Source organism: Dermacentor albipictus, chromosome 2 (genome assembly GCF_038994185.2).
Source record: "Dermacentor albipictus isolate Rhodes 1998 colony chromosome 2, USDA_Dalb.pri_finalv2, whole genome shotgun sequence".
Taxonomy (NCBI): domain Eukaryota; kingdom Metazoa; phylum Arthropoda; class Arachnida; order Ixodida; family Ixodidae; genus Dermacentor; species Dermacentor albipictus.
Genome location: NC_091822.1, coordinates 27161534 through 27182827, shown reverse-complemented (window position 1 = coordinate 27182827; position 21294 = coordinate 27161534). Strand labels below are relative to the sequence as shown.

At 46.3% G+C, this 21294-nt stretch overlaps 1 protein-coding gene across 1 annotated transcript in view; it reads right to left on the bottom strand.

The window, feature by feature from the left end:
- LOC135897904 (venom metalloproteinase antarease-like TtrivMP_A) overlaps positions 1-21294 on the bottom strand; it is a 248462-nt gene that overhangs the window by 195604 nt on the left and 31564 nt on the right. Inside the window, exons 4-6 of the mRNA XM_070533531.1 lie at positions 16899-17089; positions 13424-13519; positions 13222-13348 (exon numbers count right to left, since the gene is read on the bottom strand). Coding sequence (XP_070389632.1) covers positions 13222-13348; positions 13424-13519; positions 16899-17089 — 414 coding nt within the window. The remainder of the gene's footprint in view (positions 1-13221; positions 13349-13423; positions 13520-16898; positions 17090-21294) is intronic.

Below are 21294 nucleotides of genomic sequence, written 5' to 3'. Positions count from 1 at the left end.
GCCACCGACGCCACCGGGTTTTCTGCGACACGGGCTCCTTAACGCTGTCGCATTAAAATCTAGGAGGGAGCGCAACGTGATTCTGCTAGACTCGGCAAGCCAACCTCCTCTGAAGCCCCTCTGCCGCTCGCCGGGGTTTCGTGCGTGCTGCCTTTGGGTAAGAATAGGCCCACATCGTTGACTGGCCGTTCGTGTTCGTTTGATACCTGGTAACGATTAGTGGCTTAGTGAAGCCTTCCGTGAAGGGTGCGGAGGCCCGTGGGTTTCTGCTAGCGAGGGCATCGTTCTTCGTTTCAAATGCGTTGCCTTTCAACGTGGAGAAAGACTGGGGAGCCACACCCGTGGTGACATACAGAGAGAGAGAGAGAGAAAAGGCAAAGGAAAGACAGGGAGGTTAACCAGACATTATCTCCGGTTGGCTATCTTGTACTGGGGGAGGGGCAAGGCAATGCGATAGGTGAGAGAGAGAGAAAGATAAAAATGACAAGAAAACCCTCGCACACGCACGTACACACGAACTGTTCCTGTGGGCACTGTCACGCTGCCCGCAAAGGCGTTCCTAGTGTTACGCAGTGTCACCGTACAATCCTAAGGCACACAGTGTAGTCAAAATTTGTCAGAAAGTCCAGTGCCTTTTAAGTACCGCAGCAGCGCCTTCATCTTTTCAAAGCATCGCTTGCTCTTACCACCGCAGAGATTATCGTGCACTATTTTTTAAGATTGTGTCGTGCGATCTCGTTACGCTGTTGATAAGCGCCTATTGAGTTCTCGCTGGTCTGTTGAGAGGCAGAAGGCAATGAGCACAACGACGCATCGACTGGGACCGTCTGCCATAACAGCAGGCCAGCATGGCCTCAAATATGATCGGGGTACCCGGCTCGTCAGTCCATTGTTGGGCAGAAGATGGGCCGAATTTTTTTAAAGCGAAGCTTCCTTTGCCTTTTTCTTCGACTTTCCGACTGCTGCTGCGGTTGCTGTGGGCTGCTGTCGCGCACACCGCGTAGGGGAGTGGCTCGGAGCGTGTATACAGATGACAGCCGCGAGTAAGAGAGGAGAGGCGATGGGAGGAACTCGTTTTCATCCCACCGCGTCGTAAGTACACAATGCCCTCTGGAGCTTTTTGGCCGTCGGCACGTGCGCCGCTTGACAGCTGTAATTATCCGTGACTGCCCTCAGAATCATTGTGGAAACTGGAGCGCTTCCCTTTCTTATAACATGCGAACCCAGCAGGGACGCATATAGAACTGGAGAAAGAAGAAAAGGAGAAGAACGGAAAGTAGGAGAAAAGGCAGTTCCCATATAAGTGAGCGGGGGAAGCTGACATGAGAAGGCAAGGAAACCCTACTGCTATACAACAGCGGTTGCGAGGAAACAGGATAAGCTTTAAGTTCAAGGTACGGTATAGTACAGTGCTGCTATTTCTGAAAAATAAATGCCATGTAAATATGTCAAGCGAGCAACTTAGGCAGGGCCTCATTAATTAATGCCCACTGCAGGGTCTAGGAGACACTACAGAAGCGGTGGGTTTTCAAATGAACACTTTTGTGCTCGCCGCGTTGGCTTTGCGGCTATGGCATTGCTAGAGGTCATGGATTTGATCCCCATCGTGGCAGCCGCATTTAGACGGGGGTTAAATAGAAAAAACACGAGCACATATATTTCAGGACACGGTAAAGAGCATTACGTTGTCAAAATTAATCGGGAGTCCGTCACTACGGTTTGCCTCATAATCCGCGTGTGGTTTTGGAACGTGCAGCCCATAATCCAAGTTTAATGCTTTTGCCAGAATGCGATGTGCCATGTGAGAAAATGACAACGTTCAAACCTCTCAGAGGTTATAAATTATGGCACGCATCAACGTCTCAAGCAGACGCCTCTCCCTGTCTGTTCTGTGTACTATACAGACAAACAGCAATGGTGCACGGAAGATAACGTTTAACATCAACTCACCACTCTCGTGTTAGAATAAACGTTGAAGAAATTAAGCTTTAGCCGTGAACATCACCGCTAATTATCCTCAATCAAAGCATCCAGCACGGAAACGTTCGCTTACATCGATTCCCATAGTGCGTGGGATCTGCATAACTTTTTCACACGGAAAAGCAGTCGCTGCGGACCCTGGACCTTCGCTTGAGTGCCTGCACATGTTTGAGGAGGCATAACACATCATATTGTGTCACAGAGGATGCTCCCAGACGCGTCGAATCGTCGTTGGGAATACGGCTTGGTTGCTTTCGCACGCTTTCAAGGCGAAAGGGTTCCTAGTTTCCGTGAAAATGCACCGTAATGGGACCAGTCGTCTTTGAGGTGGCCGTCGTGGGTTGTTGGGCACAATGCTGGTTAATCACCCGACGCCTTCGTGTGCTACAGCATTGCCGCCTGTCTGCTGCTTGCTGAAGCGGCGAGCCGCGTAATGTTTCGGTGCCTTACCTGACTGACATACAAGAGACTCGACTGCTTCAAAGACTTGAATTCCTTCACTCAACCTCGGCGTGCGTTTGCCACGTCTCCTATCTGCGCACATTCCAAAACCCCCGCAGCAGACGCAACAAAAGCGAGCCGACTAAAGCTGCCGCTTGCCTATCACGTGAGGGCCTATTTCCCCTCATGCCATTCGTCAAATTGTTTTGTGTCTAGGCTTCAAAACTGTAACCTGGCGCTCCCTCCTAGTTTTTTCTTTGGTCCATGGAAGCGATAGAGCGCGCGAAGGTCACTTCGCTCGCTGGTACTGCCACGTTTGCTCATACCAGAGCTTGGACAGCGAGTATCCGCGCTCATTGAATGTGATGTGTTCATAATTGCTTGTGCGCACAAACACCATGTTGTTTAATTCAGTTAGTAAGTGGATGTTTCTACGTTTACACGGCCAATAAAGCTATTCTTTTTTAGTATCCTCCTCCTCCTCCTCCTCATTATCAGTATATTTTATGTCCACTGCAGGACGAAGGCCTCTCCCTGCGATTTCCAATTATCCCTTTCCTGCGCCAATCGATTCCAACTAGCGCCCGCGAATTTCCTAATTCCATCCCCCCACCTAGTCTTTTGTCGTCCTTGACTGTGCATTCCTTCTCTTATCACCCATTCTGTAACCCTAATGGTCCACCGGTTATCTAGCCTACGCATTACAAGACCTGCCCAGCTCCATTTGTTTCTCTTATTGTCAATTACAATATCGACTATCCCTGTTTGCTCTCTGTTCCACACCGCTCTCTTCCTGGCCTTTAAATTTATGCCTAACATTCTTCGTTCCATCGCTCCTTGCACGGTCCTTAATTTCTTTTCGAGCTTCTTTGTCAGTCTCCATGTTTCTGCCCCATATGTGAGCACCGGTCGAATGCATTGATTCTATACATTTCTCATTAATGATAATGGAAAACTTAGTCAGGACCTGAGAATGTCTGCCGATTGCGCTCCGACGCATTCTTGTTCTTCTGTAAATTTTATCCTCATGATCAGGGTCCCCTGTGAGTAACTGGCCTAGGTATACGTACTCCTTCACAGACTCTAGGGGCTAACTGGCGATCCCGAACTCTTGTTCCCTTGCTCGGCTATTCTTCAAATATTGAAATATTATTGAAATGAATAAATAGGATGAAGGGCGAAAGTCTTCGCACTCACGAGACATTCATTAAATTACTTGAAATTGTCAATCGAACGCGTTTACTTTCTATTACTCCCTTTCTATCACCAAGGATTGTGGGCTCGAGTGCCTTAACTAACTCTACCTTAATAAATTTCTCTTAACTAACTTTGCCTTAATATGATTAGGTAAGATATATTTATTTTTCTCGAAGTACAGATATTATAGAGGACGGAAGGGAAAAAGCTGCCGAATGCAGCTTGAGGACCTCCTACGCCCCACAGAGCTAGGTAAGCGTACTCCTTCACAGACTCTAAAGGCTGACTGGCGATCCTGAACTCTTGTTCCCTTGCCCGGCTATTCCTAATTAGTACTAAAGGTCTTCAGTTCGACTCCAACCAATGGGCGTACGTTCGAGTATCAATAGTGGCACCATCAATTTCGGTGCCACTGAATTTTGGTCCCACCAAAGGTCCAGGTTCGTCGCCGCAAAGGTCGTGGTTCGAGTGCCTTAATGAACTGTGCATAAATTAGCACAAAAAGTCGTAGGCTCGACTCCCCCATTGGTTGAGATTTCGACTCCCATCACAGGTTTTAGATTCGGGTGCCTTAATCAGCTATAGCTTAATTAACTGCGACTTAAAACATCTGCCTTTATTAACACCAAAAGTGGTGGCTTCGAATGTCTTAACTCTATCTTAACTGTGCTTTAACTTCACTTTAACACCAATGGTCGTGGTTCGACCATGAATAGATGCACTAAATGTTTTGGTGAAATTGAATTGTGGTCCCACGGAAGGTCTAGGGTTCGACTCCGACCAAAAACCGTGGGTTAGAGTGCCCTAATTAACTTCGCTCTAATTACCACCAAAGCTCCTTGGTTCGACTCCAATGAAAGCTGGTGAGTTCGAGTCCCACAAGGGTCGTGGGTTGCGCCATCGATTTTATTGCCATTCAATTTTGGAGTAATAAAGCCAAACGGTCAAGCTTTCGATAACGCTGGGCAACAAATTTTTCGAGCCATGAATTTCGCTTTAATAATGACACGTGTACTTATCTTTATCGGGCGACCACGTTTCGCCGCTTAACAACTGTAATCGCACAGCGAGGGACGCATCCGACGTTTCTGGAAAGTTATCGATGCTTCTACCCTGCTGTCTGTTGTCGCCGAACCTTGTGTTGTCTGATTTCATCGCGTAACGCGAATGGTGTAGAACTTTGTGGAAAGCACGCGGGTCCAAACGATTAGTCTGGAACATTCGACGACTGCTCTATAAAAGCCGACGCGCTTGACCCGCTGAGCAGATTTTCGACGATCGCCGACTGTGTTCGCCGCTATCGTTGTGCTTTAAGTGTAGCCGGTTTTGTGGGCACAGGTTCGCCCAATAAAAGCTAGTTTTGTCTTTCACAGTACTGCTACTGTGTTCTCTCTTCACCGTCACTACCACGTGACATCTGGTGGAGGTGCTAGTGCGTTCATGTACCGAACGCCCCCGCAAAGCCGAGATCCAAGCCCGAAGCCCGAGGGCCAAACTAACATCGCCGAAGACCAGCGTGCTAGCCGCAGACTGCAAGGACTGCCCCCAGAGCACGGACTTCTACCTGAGTCGACAAAGAAGATCGTGGCCAAAACAACTCCAATGGCTGCCCCAGCGTCCCCCGTTATCCTACAACAACCTCGGGACCCACCGACCTTCCATGGAGCAGCGACTGAAGACCCAGAATCCTGGCTGGAGACCTACGAACGAATCGCGACTTTTAACAACTGGGACTCCGACGACAAGCTGCGGCATGTGTACTTTGCCTTAGAAGATGCCGCCAGAACGTGGTTTGAGAACCGGGAGTCGACCTTGACGACATGGGACCTCTTCCGTACCGGCTTCCTGCGCACCTTTACGAGCGTCGTGCGCAAGGAAAGGGCCGAAGCCATGCTCGACGCCCGAGTGCAGCTACCTAACGAGAATGTTGCCATCTTCACGGAAGAAATGAAACGTCTGTTCCGCCATGCCGACCCGGATATGCCCGAGGAGAAGAAAGTCCGCCTTCTCATGCGTGGTGTGAAGGAAGAACTTTTCGGCGCAATGATACGAAGCCCACCAAAGACCGTAGAAGAGTTCCTTCGCGAGGCCGCCAGCATCGAGAAGACACTCGAAATGCGGAACCGGCAATTCAACCGCCGTACAAGCTCTACCCACTACGGAGGAATTCAATCACTGGCCGCCGACGACCTACGCGAGACTATCCGAGCTGTCGTGCGGGAGGAGCTACAAAAGCTGTTCCCATCATCACAGCCTCAAGTGGCTTCGATTGCCGACGCCGTGCGTGAGGAACTCCAACAACAACTTGGAGTAGCCCCTGAATCGCCGCAGCGTGAGCCGCAAGCGATGACCTACGCCGCCGTCGCACGCCGTCAAGGACCCCCTCCGCGACCGCGCCAGGGCCCTGTCACGCCACAGTTTCGTCGTCCGCCGCCGCCGCCGCCAGCACGACCACCCGTCGGCCAGCGCACCTACGCGAGGAAGACGGACATCTGGCGTGCTCCTGACCACCGCCCGCTCTGATACCACTGCGGAGAAGCGGGTCACGTCTACCGACGATGTCCGTACCGGGAGATGGGACTGCGAGGTTTCGCCGTCAACGCGCCGCGTCCACAGCTTGGCGAGCGCCCACGTGACATCGCCGATTACCTCGCCGCTACTCAGTGGAGCCCTCGACGGCCGTCCCGTTCGCCATCACCAGGCCGCTACTTGTCGCCGCAGCGCCGACCATACACTGGCCCAGCCCGGGGCCGGTCAGCGAGCCCATATCCGGAAAACTAAAAGCAGCAACCGATTGAGGTGCGGTTGCTGTTCGTCGAACTGACGAAGATCCTCCGCCGCCGACGAAGACGACGACGAAACGATCTCGACAACATAACAACGACACGCCGCTGTCCCGACGAAGTCAGGAAGGCAATACTACACCGACGAACGACGACTTGACGACGCGACGTTCCAACTTCAGTTCAACACGACGCAGCCGTGATCCGACGCCACGACCTAACTGCAACGCCAGACAAAGAACCACCGACCTCGACGTGCTTCTCGACGGCCACGCAGTCACTGCCTTAGTCGACACAGGGGCTGATTACTCCGTCATGAGTGGACACATCGCCGCCCAGTTGAAGAAAGTTAAGACTACGTGGGAAGGCCCTCAAATTCGAACCGCTGGAGGACACCTCATCACGCCGTCTGGAGTCTGCACGGCAAGAATTACCATTCATGACCGGACTTACCCTGCCACCTTCGTTATCCTCCAACAGTGTTCTCGAGACGTCATTCTCGGTATGGACTTCCTGAACCAACACGGCGCACTCATCGACCTGAAGTCGAAGTCAATAACGCTGTCGGAAGATAAAGCGATACCGCCAGAGAGCCCTCGTAGTCACCACGCCTTGAGTGTGCTCGAAGACCAAGTGAGCATCCCGCCCCGCTCCAGCATTGTTATTTCGGTCGGCACCGAAATACCCGCTGACGTAGAAGGTGTCATCGAAGGCGACCAACGTCTCCTGCTAGACCGTGAAATTTGCATCGCAAGAGGGATCGCTCGACTGCATGGAGGGAAAACTGAAGTGTTGCTGACAAACTTCAGCCCGGAGTTCAAGCACATCAACAAGGGCACGACGATCGCGTACATCGAGGAAATTGTGGAAACCGTTAATGTGTTTGTCCTCTCGGATTCCGCCGCATCTACCCCGACGACAATGGTTCCCGAACCAGACTACGACATTAATCCAAGTCTCCCAGTGATTAAGCAACAGCAGCTCAGAAGTCTGCTTCGACGATACAAAGACTGCTTTTCGACGTCATCGAGGATTCGACAAACCCCAGTCGCAAAGCATCGCATAATAACCGAAGAGTGCGCTCGACCACTCCGCCAGAGCCCTTACCGAGTTTCGATGCGAGAACGCGAAGCTATAAGACACCAAGTCGACGAAATGCTGCGCGACGACATCATCCAGCCGTCGAAAAGCCCGTGGGCGTCTCCAGTTGTTTTAGTGAAGAAAATGGACGGAACCCTACGTTTCTGCGTCGATTATCGTCGATTGAACAAAATCACAAAGAAAGACTTATACCCCCTCCCACGGATAGACGACGCATTGGATCGGCTCTGCAATGCTAAATACTTCTCATCGATGGACCTCAAGTCTGGCTACTGGCAAATAGAAGTCGACGAAAGGGATCGCGAAAAGACCGCCTTCATCACGCCAGACGGCCTCTACGAGTTCAAGGTTATGCCATTCGGACTGTGTTCGGCGCCTGCAACGTTCCAGCGCGTCATGGACACAGTATTAGCAGGACTGAAGTGGCAGACCTGTCTCGTTTACTTGGATGACGTCGTCGTCTTCGCCGGAAATTTCGACGATCACCTTAGGCGGCTTGCCACAGTACTGGAGGCCATCAAGTCATCAGGGCTCACTCTGAAGCCAGAAAAATGCCGCTTCGCTTACGACGAGCTTCTGTTCCTAGGCCACGTCATCAGTAAATCCGGAGTACGCCCCGACCCGCAGAAAACAGCTGCCATCGCAAAGTTCCCGCTGCCCACCGACAAGAAGGCAGTGCGTAGATTCCCTGGCATGTGTGCCTACTACAGGCGCTTTGTCAAGGACTTTTCACGCATCGCCGAGCCGTTGACACGTCTAACTAAATGTGATGTTGAGTTCAAGTGGGAAACGCCGCAGGCCGACGCATTTGAAGAACTCAAACGACGCATGCAGTCGCCGCCGGTACTTGCGCACTTCGACGAGTACGCCGATACAGAAATCCATACTGACGCCAGTAGCCTAGGCCTCGGTGCCGTTCTAGTCCAAAGGAAAAACGGAGTCGAAGAGGTGATCTCTTACGCTAGCCGGTCGCTGTCAAAAGCGGAAAGCAACTATTCTACGACCGAAAAGGAATGCCTCGCCATCGTTTGGGCTACAGCTAAATTTCGCCCTTATCTTTATGGCAGGCCATTCAAAGTCGTCAGTGACCATCACGCTTTGTGTTGGCTAGCGAGTATAAAGGATCCTTCAGGACGACTGGCGCGGTGGAGCCTCAGACTACAAGAATACGACATCACTGTAACCTACAAGTCCGGACGAAAACACTCCGATGCCGATTGCCTATCACGCGCCCCCATTGACCCGCCGCCGCAAGATGACGAAGATGACGACGCCTTCCTTGGAATGATAAGCGCGGAAGACTTCGCTGAACAGCAACGGGCGGACCCCGAGCTAAAAGGCATCGTGGAATATTTGGAAGGGCACACCGACGTTGTCCCTAGGGCATTTAAGCGCGGACTATCTTCTTTCACGCTTCAAAACAGTCTCCTCGTGAAGAACTTTTCACCAGTCCGCGCCAACTACCTTCTTGTTGTCCCGTCAGGACTTCGTCCAGAAGTATTGCACGCCCTACATGACGATCCGACCGCTGGACACCTCGGTTTTTCCTGGACACTCTCGAGGATACAACAAAAGTATTATTGGCCGCGCCTGACCGCCGACGTCGCCCATTATGTCAGAACATGCCGAGACTGTCAGCGACGTAAGACACCGCCGACAAGGCCAGCCGGATTACTACAGCCAATCGAGCCTCCTTGCCGACCATTCCAGCAGATCGGGATGGACTTGCTGGGACCCTTTCCGACGTCAACAACCGGAAATAAGTGGATCGTCGTGGCGACAGACTACCTCACCCGCTTCGGTGAAACTAAAGCACTGCCGAAAGGTAGCGCAGCCGAAGTGGCGAAATTTTTTGTCGAAAACATCCTGCTTCGACTTGGCGCCCCAGAAGTCCTCATCACCGACAGAGGAACGGCCTTTACAGCGGAGCTCACCCAAGCCATTCTGAAATACAGTCAGACAAGGCACAGGAGGACCACGGCCTACCACCCGCAGACGAATGGTCTTACTGAGCGGCTGAATAAGACCCTCGCCGACATGCTAGCGATGTACGTCGACGTCGAACACAAGACCTGGGATGCCATCCTGCCGTACGTGACATTTGCTTACAACACGGCGGTGCAAGAAACAACACAGATCACGCCGTTTAAGCTGGTTTACGGCAGGAACCCGACGACGACGCTCGACGCCATGCTGCCCCACGTCACTGACGAAGAGAATGTTGACGTCGCTAGCTACCTCCAGCGCGCCGAAGAAGCCCGACAGCTCGCCCGCCTACGGATCAAGAACCAACAGAGGACCGACAGCCGACACTACAACCTCCGACGACGCTTTGTTGAGTACCAGTCCGGCGACCGTGTTTGGGTTTGGACACCGATACGCCGACGAGGACTCAGTGAGAAACTACTCCGACGCTATTTCGGACCCTACAAGGTCATCCGACGTATTGGCGCTCTGGACTATGAGGTCGTGCCAGACGGCATTTCGCATTCACAGCGGCGCCGCGCACGATCTGAAGTGGTCCACGTGGTGCGCCTTAAACCCTTTTACGGACGCTGACGAAATTCTTTATTTTTTGTTGTTGTTTTCTTTGCTACGGGTGGTTTTATTTCGCTTGTATGTAGCATCGGGTCGATGCTTTTTAAGAGGGGGGTATTGACACGTGTACTTATCTTTATCGGGCGACCACGTTTCGCCGCTTAACAACTGTAATCGCACAGCGAGGGACGCATCCGACGTTTCTGGAAAGTTATCGATGCTTCTACCCTGCTGTCTGTTGTCGCCGAACCTTGTGTTGTCTGATTTCATCGCGTAACGCGAATGGTGTAGAACTTTGTGGAAAGCACGCGGGTCCAAACGATTAGTCTGGAACATTCGACGACTGCTCTATAAAAGCCGACGCGCTTGACCCGCTGAGCAGATTTTCGACGATCGCCGACTGTGTTCGCCGCTATCGTTGTGCTTTAAGTGTAGCCTATTTTGTGGGCGCAGGTTCGCCCAATAAAAGCTAGTTTTGTCTTTCACAGTACTGCTACTGTGTTCTCTCTTCACCGTCACTACCACGTGACAATAATTACAGGGATTAAAGGCAAGAACGCCCAGAAATAAGAGGACGCAAAGCGCTTTTTCTTATATAAAAAATATTACACAAAATATTTGTTACGTTAGAACCTCAAACTTAGGTTGTTGTTTTTTGCAACGCACATATGCGCAAGTAGTAAATAATTAAAAAAAATATTTCAATTCATATTTGAATGCCTTCAAAGATGATGATTGTTTAAGTGAATGTGGTAGGCCATCCCATATTTTTAACGCTGAAATCAAGGATGCCATTTTTCCATAGTTGGTGCTAGCTTTAGATAGTAGAAAGTAGAAATAATGGGCAGACCTAGTGCAGTTGTATTACTCAGTAATTCTCAGTCGACAAATTCGTAAAAAGTTCTTTATTAAGTTATTAAAAAGTGGTAGGCGACCCTATATTTGGCTTAGATGTCTCCTAGTGGCACTCGCACCTCGGCCTTGGTGACCTTTAGGTTAATTTCAGGCAAACAGAACGCACGAACCGAACTTAGCATTAAATATCTTGTTAAACACGCCATATTTATGTGTGTGACGTCATTAGTGAATTCATTACTTTCATTTTCTACTTCCGGGTTTCCGGCAATTTCGTCAAATTAGTGCTCACGTGACGGGTCTGTAAAGTCGACGACGCTGTGCTTTGGTGTGCGGTAATCAGTGATTTGGAATTAATTCAATATTTTCCAAATCCTTCAGTAGCTCAACTTGTAACTAAAGATATGATCTGATATCATATTTATAATCAAACGGATGAATTCAGTACACTATTTCTAACCATTTCTTTATTTATTTTGAATTTGGTCCCAGGTCGCCTCATTTATTTATAACTAATTCTAATTATTCCAGACACTTCAGTAACTCAACTTGTAACTAAAGATATGTTCTGATATACTATGTTTAATAAAATATGAATTTTGTGGTGTACTCTTTTTCATCTATTTTTTTTCTCAATTCTGAATCTGAGTGATTTGTAAATAATTTTAATTATTCCAGGCACTTTAGCAACTCAAGTTTTAACTAAAGTAATGTTTTCATATCCTATCTATAATGAAACCTGCGAATTTGTAATGTACTACTGTTTCTGTTTTTTTTTCCTTATCTTGAATTTTGTCCCGGTCGTCTCAATGATTTCTAATTAATTCTAATCACTCCACACACTTCAGTAACTCAACGTAGAACCAAACTTATGCTCTGATATCACATGTATAATGAAACTCATAAATTTTATACTTTACTAATTTTTTCAATTTTTCTGATTTATTTTTAATATTCTTCCGGGTTGTCTGAGGAGGTGAACCGGAAGTGCTTCGCAAGAAACGAAGCGTCACTCGATGCTCGTGCCACGAAAAAGCGTTTTATTTACCTCAACTGGGTGAAGGTAATGAGCCAGCTCGTCCACTCTAGTAGTGGGAATAACCAACTCCCACTATTACACTGAGTTAAAAGGAGTAGAATTACGGGGATCTTCATCTCAGGAATGGAGTGGGAATTGAATGTATAGATTTCCACCGAAACTCTGATGTGTGGCAGAGGTCTCCGGTCTGCTGAGACAAAATATCTGATTCAGTCAGTTTTCTCCAGTTGTCATAGTCCGAACGTGGGCATTCCTCGGTCTTTTGTGATTCATACGAAGCATCGAGGGCAAAAGCTTCCACGAGCTAGTCCTGAATAACGTAAACTGTGGTCACTAATATCCCTTCAGGTAGAACTTGTGGCGCGAAACCGCAATTCAAAAGAGCAGCATACGTGTGGCTGTCTTCAATACGATGTTCGATCAATACGATGTTCGACGCAGTGACGTTGAGCGTGAGTGAGACGTGAGGAAGCGTCAGGTGCGTGAAGGAACCACGACATGGAAACGTAAGTAACAGCTTAATGCGGCATGCAAACAAAATCCTTAGGTGTTAGATGACCGGGGTGTTTATCCTAGGAGTCAGAAACAAGAGGTAGACATAGGTGAAGGCTACCCACTGAGCAGTCGTTGAGGGCTGATGACTGAGAGAAGAGAAAATAAAGGGCGAGTATTAAGTCACGTGGTCAGTGGGAAAGGACGGCGAAAAAGACTACAGTCGGGTGACCAGCGATACTGGGAGAAGAAATGCATACGCTCACCTGTCGCCCGTAGTTATACAGAGAAAAATGAATGTAGATGTGCCTGCCAGCTCTCTAATACTACATAAGCAGCAGTTTCCTTTCTTTGATTTCGGCGGGACATGACTGTCACAAATTTTTGCCTGGTGTGAATGTGTGATGGATCCCTGTTTTTGACAAACATGATTTTCTTGTTTTCATGCTTTTTTACCATATAATATTTCTTTGTCGCACGTAAGTGCATGGGCCCTTTCTCTGTATATTCCCAGCTTTTCTGGAATGAACCTTCAGTTTATAGCCAGCGTACGTAGTTTGGTCTCTGCCTTCAGTTCTTGTGGGTCTTTAGCGCTAAATTTCCAACATATTTTTGTGTCGTTGGGATTCAAGAAGCCACACATCCCCACTCCCCCAAACCCAGTTAATTCGTCCATAGCTTGAAAAAAAGATTGGGTATGCCTACATTTCCTTTGCTGTACGAAGAATGTTGTGCGTTAACAACGTACTGCAGCTTGATTTAGTAGAAGAGTGAATTAAAATTTCTTTATCTTACCTTTTGGTGTAGCGACACCGTATGTTCCCAATGGTGCGGGTATTTTCGATATCTTGTGTGCTATCCCAAATGATCTCTCGCTGTTTATAAGAGGCTGAATTCGATGCGTGAAATTCAGTAGTCCAATCTAGAATGCAATTTTTCTTAAGTTGATTGCCTATAGAATTAAAAATTGAAAAATATTGTTTAGAATAATCTTTACCACATTGTAGTGCCCTTCCCTCTGAGGCTTGAGGAGAAGAGAAGCTTGCAATAATGTGTCCTGGTACAGGTTCCTCTCGTGGTAGGCGCCCTCAACCTTGTAAATATAGATAAAAAATGGGAATATTGTGCATTGTTTTCAGAAACAATTGGCTTTCAGTTAAATAAAACATTTTTGTGCACAGCGTATTCCTCGTTTTTCTCAAGTAGGTGGCGAGTACGAATAAATAACGGCATTCATTCTTGAACGTTCTGCAAAATTTTCCTTTATGTTGGTCTGGTAGCTCACTAAAGAGTATCACAAACGATAATTTATTATTTTAGATTGTGCAATGCATTAGCAAAATTTAAGACAAGCTTCATTTTATTCTTGTCTCCGTAACACTAGTTATGACCAATCGAGATGTGCTTTGCAAGAATGTTCAAAAAGAGCGCTAGTATTCAAGTTAGGTCTTCTCGAACTGTCAGGAACACGTGCACCCATTTCAAGCGAAGCTTGTATTGCCTCACTCGTGTCGGCGTGGGTGTTAGTGTTGCCGTATCAAAAAACTCAAGCCGCGCGAAAACCAAAATTACTTGTCGGGCTGCAGGTTCGAGCTAGCGACCTCCGGGTTGCGAGGCCATCACGCTAACTGATTCAGCCCCTGTCGGTTTTTTCTTAAGAAAATATGTTATGGGGTCTTATGCGCCAAAACCACGATCTGATTATGAGGCATGCCGTAGTGGGTGACTCCGGAAATTTTGCCTACCTGGAGTTCTTTAACGTGCACCTAAATAAACGGGTGTTATCGCATTTCGCCCCCATCGAAATGCGGCCACCGTGGCCGGCATTCGATCCCGCGACCTCGTGCTTAGCAGCCCAACACCATAATCATCACTAAGCGACCCCGCCAGCTCGGGTTTTCCTTTATTTCATGGAATTATGAGTTGTGTAATTCTGAAATTGTCACATTACATTTGGACACACATGTGAAACAAATGCACACATGCTACACATTTCAGTGAACGTCCATAATTCGGGCAAAAAAAGGCAAGGGTCCAGGCGAGAAACCCATTCAGGAACCGGATCAAAGGTAGCACACACACTGCACTTGAGCAGCCTTTTCTCGAAAAAAGAGACTGTTCGAGGTGGCTCTACATGTCTGTCAATCATTCGGCTTGTCCGCACTATTACGCATAATTAGACTCTTCAGGTCGTATCTTGCCACACAACAATAATGGTCATTTGTCTTGCTTGCGTTTCTTCACTTGAAAACGTTGCGCTCACTAGTTTCCTGTCGAGAATGCTCTGTCATGCTGACAGTGTGCACGCCGTTCGTGATTAGGATGTACCGGGCTCGCTGAGTTAAGGAAAGGAAATGCGATCAAGACAAATGACGATTATTGTTGTGTGGCAAGATACGACACAAATGATGTAATTTTGCTTAAGAGTGCATAATGAATGAAAGTCTAATAAGACAAACAAATCACATGGTCTATTACTGGCTGCCTTTTTGATAGGAAGGAACCGGATACCTTAAGATGTGAGGTCTTTGTTGATAGTTCTATGTAAAATGTCCAAAAAATTAGGTGCGTCACGACAAAGAATAAAGCAATGTTCTAGTGCCTTGGGTTGATTGCAATGTCTACAATTTGTGTTCCAAGGTACTTATAATTCTTTTTCCTGAAGTCACGTTTTAACTGGCAGGGTGGAAGTGTGGAACCTAACGAAAAATGTTTTCGCTGCTGGCGTAGTGCACATTCTATGTACCCGGCAAAGAGCATCTTGACCAGATAGAGACCGATACAGCTTTCGGTACATAGGTTCAGGGAAAAGGTTATGTATAAGTGCTATAGTTAGGTACGTTCGACCAATGGTGAAAAAATATTCTAGTGTGAATCTGGCTTTTAAGAATGAAATAGTGTCGACAAGTTCCCTTAGAAAACCCCATAACGGCAGTTCTTGAGAATAGTTTGTCGTGACAAAAAGAAGGGATGTGTAAAGCATGACATGTTCGATTAATTGCGAGAAAAAATGGGTAAAAGAATCGAAGAAAGAAAAAGAAAGAACGGAAAAGAATCGCATGACCAATTGTCACACAAACAAATGCACAAGACTCAGGCCTCCTTGCTCAAGCGGAACAAAACTGTTGGTTCATCATGCGCGACACTTAAACAGGCCTTTATATGCGTGAAGAAGTAGAAGAAGAGCAAGGCGCGAGCCGATCACTGGCGTCCCCTCCATCCGGAGGAGGAGGGAGAGGGTGTGATTGCGTGCTAGCTCGCCTCGTGCCCGCCTTTTCCCGCCACTTCAGGCTCGGCATTCAGATGGGGAGGCCGCGTTTGGTTCGTTATGCCGAAGAGCAGGCTGCGTTGAACAAACGGCAGTGGGAGCGGCCCGAGCGTCGTGCATCAGCCGAAAAACAGGCGGCGTTTGATGAACGCCAGCGGTAAATCACTCGAGAAAGGGCTCGTCGTCTACGTGCCGAGCTCACCCTGAGGAGAGCGCGAAGCCGGGGGTTGCGACAACGAAGAGCCGCCGATCCCGAGCTTCTCTTGCTCCCCTCTTCGCAACAGTGGAAGAGCGACGACTTGTTTTTCTCGCTTTCTCCCTCTTATGGCACTCACGTTCACTGTAGGACTTTGACAACAAAGTGCTCGAGGCCGCACTGAAGAAACAATGACAAACTGATTGTTGACCTCCCGAACCCTAGAAGAATATATACGATGGCGTCACTTGCTTCGATTTAGAGATACGCTCTACCCGAGTTTCGGGAACTTAATGTGGCCTGTAGCAAGTGAAATGGCACAGATTTCAAGAACATGCTGACGTATTTGCTTAAGCAAGCCTTTACTCACTATTAGGCCTAGAAATGGACTAGAATAAAATGATTGCACATTTCATTACCATTGAAAGTACACTTTTATGGAAACTGGTTCGATTTCTGTAGAAACACCATCATTAGTATCACTAGTACATTTGTGGTAAAGAAAATATTCTAGACGGCTCCAAAGAGAAGCTGGTGAAGTAATTGAAGAAAATAATTTCATCATAACGAATATATAAAGTTTATGTCGCTGAAGCCTAGGTTAAGCATTAGTAGTCTCAAATTGTGCGCCCAAAGAAATTTTACAAATTTTATTTGCTGGTAAAAAGAAGAAATATTTCTCGTGCAAATTATACGGTTGGATTGCTCCTTGATGCAGTACATTTTATGTACGCTCTTAATTACGTTAATTTCTTTCTTTTCCAAGCTTTATGCTTATCAGAAAGGTGGAGGTAGGAGAGTGTTCAAGTTGATCGTTAGACGTGATTAGCAGAATTACACGCAATCCTCCCTTTAAAATTTAAAATGAAATTTGTAATGTCTTCATCAGCAGGGCAGCAAGGATTTATGGTGTCAGTACAAAGAGATTTTGTCAGCTTATACGACAAAACCAAAGAATGTGATTCAGAGAAATATTCAGGCATGTACGAATATTCATTGTGCGCTTACATACTCCTCGGTGATGTCATCTTCTCTGAGGTTTCTGAGCAAGACACTTTCGGCTAACACTGAAGCCTTTTTTAGGGTTAGAACCAGGTTCCCTTGAAGAACTAGAAGCTTCTGAGATGCCGCTTCTCGGTCTTCGTAAACTTGAGGATAAACTATGACGCCATCTTCCTGCTTGTTTTCTTTGCTGATTGCTGAAAACAAAGCAGGCCACACTGTTTCTTGCCATCAAATAACGTTCTCGTGGTACATTACAAACAGTTTAGGAATCGTACACAAATTTATGTAATGCACATAGTGCAACAATGGGCCTGAAAGCAGCAGCGTTTTGCCTATTCTTCTGAAAAAAGTGTCAGAACTTCGTGGGACACGGCAGATATGCCCCATAGACCTTATTTCAACGTTTATTTGTGCTTTTTGAATATAAAGTGGCTTGTTTCGCTTATATGTACGAGATATTATTGAGATAGAATCAATTTTCAGTGCGTGTCGACGTACAACATGAGGTAGAATGTCTCTTTTGGCTATGAATACTCGTTGTTTTGCCACACAGAAAAGAACACTCATTAAGTTTTGCGGGCCAACAAACATTTCAGCGAAACAATCTTTGTCGTGCCGAACAACCGGGCACTTTTACCAGCCATCTCGGAATAACCCTCAGTAAGATTGTAATGGCTTCGTTAACCAGCATTTGTAAAATACAGCTTATTTTTTTTCTTTTCGCCCGTGCTACTAAGTGCGAATGTTTAGTTTCAAACCATTGTTTAACAGTTTTCAACGGTCTTTTATTTTTTGTAACATTACACGAAACCCATTTTTGCATCGTTCACATTAGGTTACCTATTATTTACGAAATTAAGCAATCGCCGAAAAGTAACCGCAAGCCAACATGCATTCTACTGACAACTACGAGCTCCATAAATTATTAATGAGCAGAGTTAATGAAAAAATATGAAGTTCTAATTTTTTCTGTCCTAAAGCAGTCAATGACAGCATAGTTTTTAGTAGCAGTCCGCGATCGGCCGCTAGTTTGTTGTTTCATAAGCAAAATATCGTCATGGCTTAATCATAGTTTTTCTTCAGTATCCCATGATTTGCGACCAGGCTAAACCCAGCAGCTGTAACACTAGCGGTGCCTTGAACAACAAAGGCAACACAGCGTGATTTCAAGCTCAGGGTTAATAAATGGCTTTCGCTTGTTTGTTACAAAGTGTATGTAGATCAAAAAGAAGTCTGAAGGAAGATCCTGTTAAAACGCAAATAAAATGAAGAATCGAGTGTTACAAAAAAAAGAATAAATAAAAGAAATAATAGAAGTTAGCACAGTGGAAGCAAATAACAAAAATAACGTTTCAAAGCAACATCGTTCATTATTGCACAGGAAAACAAAGAGTAATTTTCTCTCATTAGGCACACAAGGAAATAATGAACGGTAATAACACAATAGTCATTACAAGGTAGAAAACTATGCAAATCAAGATTTTCTGTGGATATTGAGGCAGTAAGAAATTAAACAGGCGAGAAAAATAGCATATTGGCGACAGTATCTGATCGAACTCACATAGAAATGCTGTCGTGACTCTAAAGGCGATGTGTATCCATGTTACTTGAAATAATTGGGAGACATTCATGACACACCCACGTAAAGCGGCGTTATCCTCACCGAGACCTGTATAACATAAAACTGAGGCAAAAGTGACCTCGCAGAAGCTCAGAATAGGTGTGCTGAGTATATAAAGCTGCTGGACGTCGGTATGGCATATTAAAATGCCACTTTGACGAAACCGAGAATTGGCATTTCTGTTGTGGTCTATTCGTCGTTGACGTCATGCGGGAAGCAAAACTCGGGGAACTCACTGCACTGCTATAGGCCAAAATGTGAGGACCGCAGTTCCTAGAGATTGTTGAAATTTGAGGGTATTCTTTCGCTATAGAATAGTATTGTTCACGAACCAAAACAAAAGAAGAGACTAGTCCGACCAGGCCTTGGTCTCGTAGGAGTGGCAAGATTAGTTACTGACAATAAATTATCAAATGACAAAACATTGCTATACATCATTAAAAGCTACCCATAAAAACAACTTCAGAACGCTAATTTGTTAAGTGGCTCAAATACAATCCCAAAAAAGGATATCACATGTTACAGCAAAATGAAATTGTTGGACACTGAGGGGGCAAAAATACATACATGAAAGATCGCCTATGTGATAAGAAGGTTATTCCTGTGTAAGTATGTTAATTTATTCAGGCGCATTGTTAGAAATAAAGAATGCATAGCACGCTTGAAACAGTATATTGTTTTAGGCAATTTAACTATTGGAAAAAATGCTTGGACACGCATTGCACGATGCTATAATTTGGCGGGAATTTCTTTCGTGACAATTTGTGCGTGACCTTTCGAGCACTATTGACGCTTGTCTGAAAACGTAGCCAACATTTCGGCACAAATAGCAGCTAGAAAAATCTGCGCATTCTTTCTTCATTTATTTATTATAGGTTCACCTAATTTGATGCTAAAGGAATATTCAACCAACAGATTATTATTTTTCAGGATCAGTTTGAAAGCGCTTATTTACCGATGAGTTCACTTAAAAAAACCGTTCTGCTCACCGCTACAGGACAAAGTTTCTCTCTGTCCGTAGTGTTACATGTACGTCAGTCCAATACATAATGGCTAATATGCGAACGAGTCAAAGAGAAACACAACTTTGGATCGGGAGGGAAAGAACATTACAGAAACGGTATATCATTACAATTGCTCTCGAAATCTTGATGCGTAAGATGTCGTCGACATATATGCTCTAGATTAAATGCCGTAAGAAGTTACTCCCTCAAAATTATAGTTATCAACGGGTTCTAGCTCTATATGCTGTTAATGTTGTTTTACATTCCAACATATTAGCTTGTTTTTGGAGTATAAGAGCGTAAACTCCACTCTTATATCATTAATTTTCTTGCACTTAGTTCAGTCATTCGTACAGAATATCAATATAATATTTGCGAATAAAATTATGGTGGTCCCGTCATGATTGACGTAAGGAAATATACTCCGTATTACGGAATACTGTTTCTCTGCGTTCTAGAAAACTATCCCTATGGCATGGTTCATGACAGGACTCCGCTGGTGAATCGAAGCAGGTTTTCAGATAAGAAGCAATGCAACTACAGTCATTTCATTTAAACACTAAGGATTCAAAAAAAATTATCTAGCACAGAACTATGAAAGCAACTGCACTCTTCAGTACAGTGCAGGGCAGTACTGTAAAACGATTTTATGCAGTGAGTTAAAATGCACAAACTTCTGGTAGGATAGATAGATAGATAGAACAACTTTATTGAAGAATAAGACGCTCAATGGTTAGAGCCCCTAGACAAGGGCCCCACTGGCTTCCGCACGCCGTCTTGCTTGTCAGATAATGGCCCTTTGGACCTCTTCCTGTGAGCTGGACAGCGCTGCCTCCCATTGTGTATGATCCGTAATTTCTGTGTTTGTCTTTTGTGTATATGCCATGCATGCCCATGAGATGTGGTCTAAGGTTGGCGTGGCTCCGCACTATAGGCATGTGTCCGCATATCGTTCAGGGTGAATTTTACGGAGAATGTGCAGGTTGTTATATGTATACGTTTGCAGCTTTCTCCATATAACCTGTTCTTCCTTACTGAGGTTCTTATCTGGGGGTGGTAGTTTCATTCTCTTTCCTCTGTGGTAGTTTAAAATTGCAGAGTAGTTCTGGTCAATCGGGATCAGGTCTTCAGAGGCGTCCTGTAAGCACCCGTGGTGTGTAGCATGCGCACGAGCTACTCTGTCAGCCTCTTCGTTTTTCTTGATTCCCTCATGACTGGGTACCTATATAAGGTGAAATCTGGCTCGGGGTCTTATATCTCATATAATCCTATAGGCTGCGGTGCATACTCGTCCCCTGAGGTAGCTTCTGCATGCCTCTTGAGAGTCCGATAGGATGGTTATTTGTTGTTGGTTTGGTTAGGTCGCTTTGATATCAAGGGCTATTGCAATTTCTTCTGCTTCCACGATAGTGGTGTTGCGAGTGGAGGCGCTAATGATTTCTGTGCCCAAATAGTCAGTGACAGCAGCCACCGTTCTTTTCTGCCTGCCTGGGTATCTTGCCACGTCCACGAAGCAGGAGTTTGGTTTGTCGCCGTGCGTTTTCTCAATGTATGCAGCTCTGGCTTCTCTTCTGCCTGCATGTAGAGTTGGGTCCATATTTCTGGCTATTGGCGCCACTTTGATGCTCTTTCTGATTATTGTGGGGATGGGTTTAGCTTGGTTGTGTTTTTCTAGGAACTCGTGATACCCGAGTCTGCCAAGAAGTTTCCTACCCGTGGTCGCTTGTGCAAGTCTGTTTCTTTGAGTTATCAGTTGAGCTTCTGCCGGTTCTTC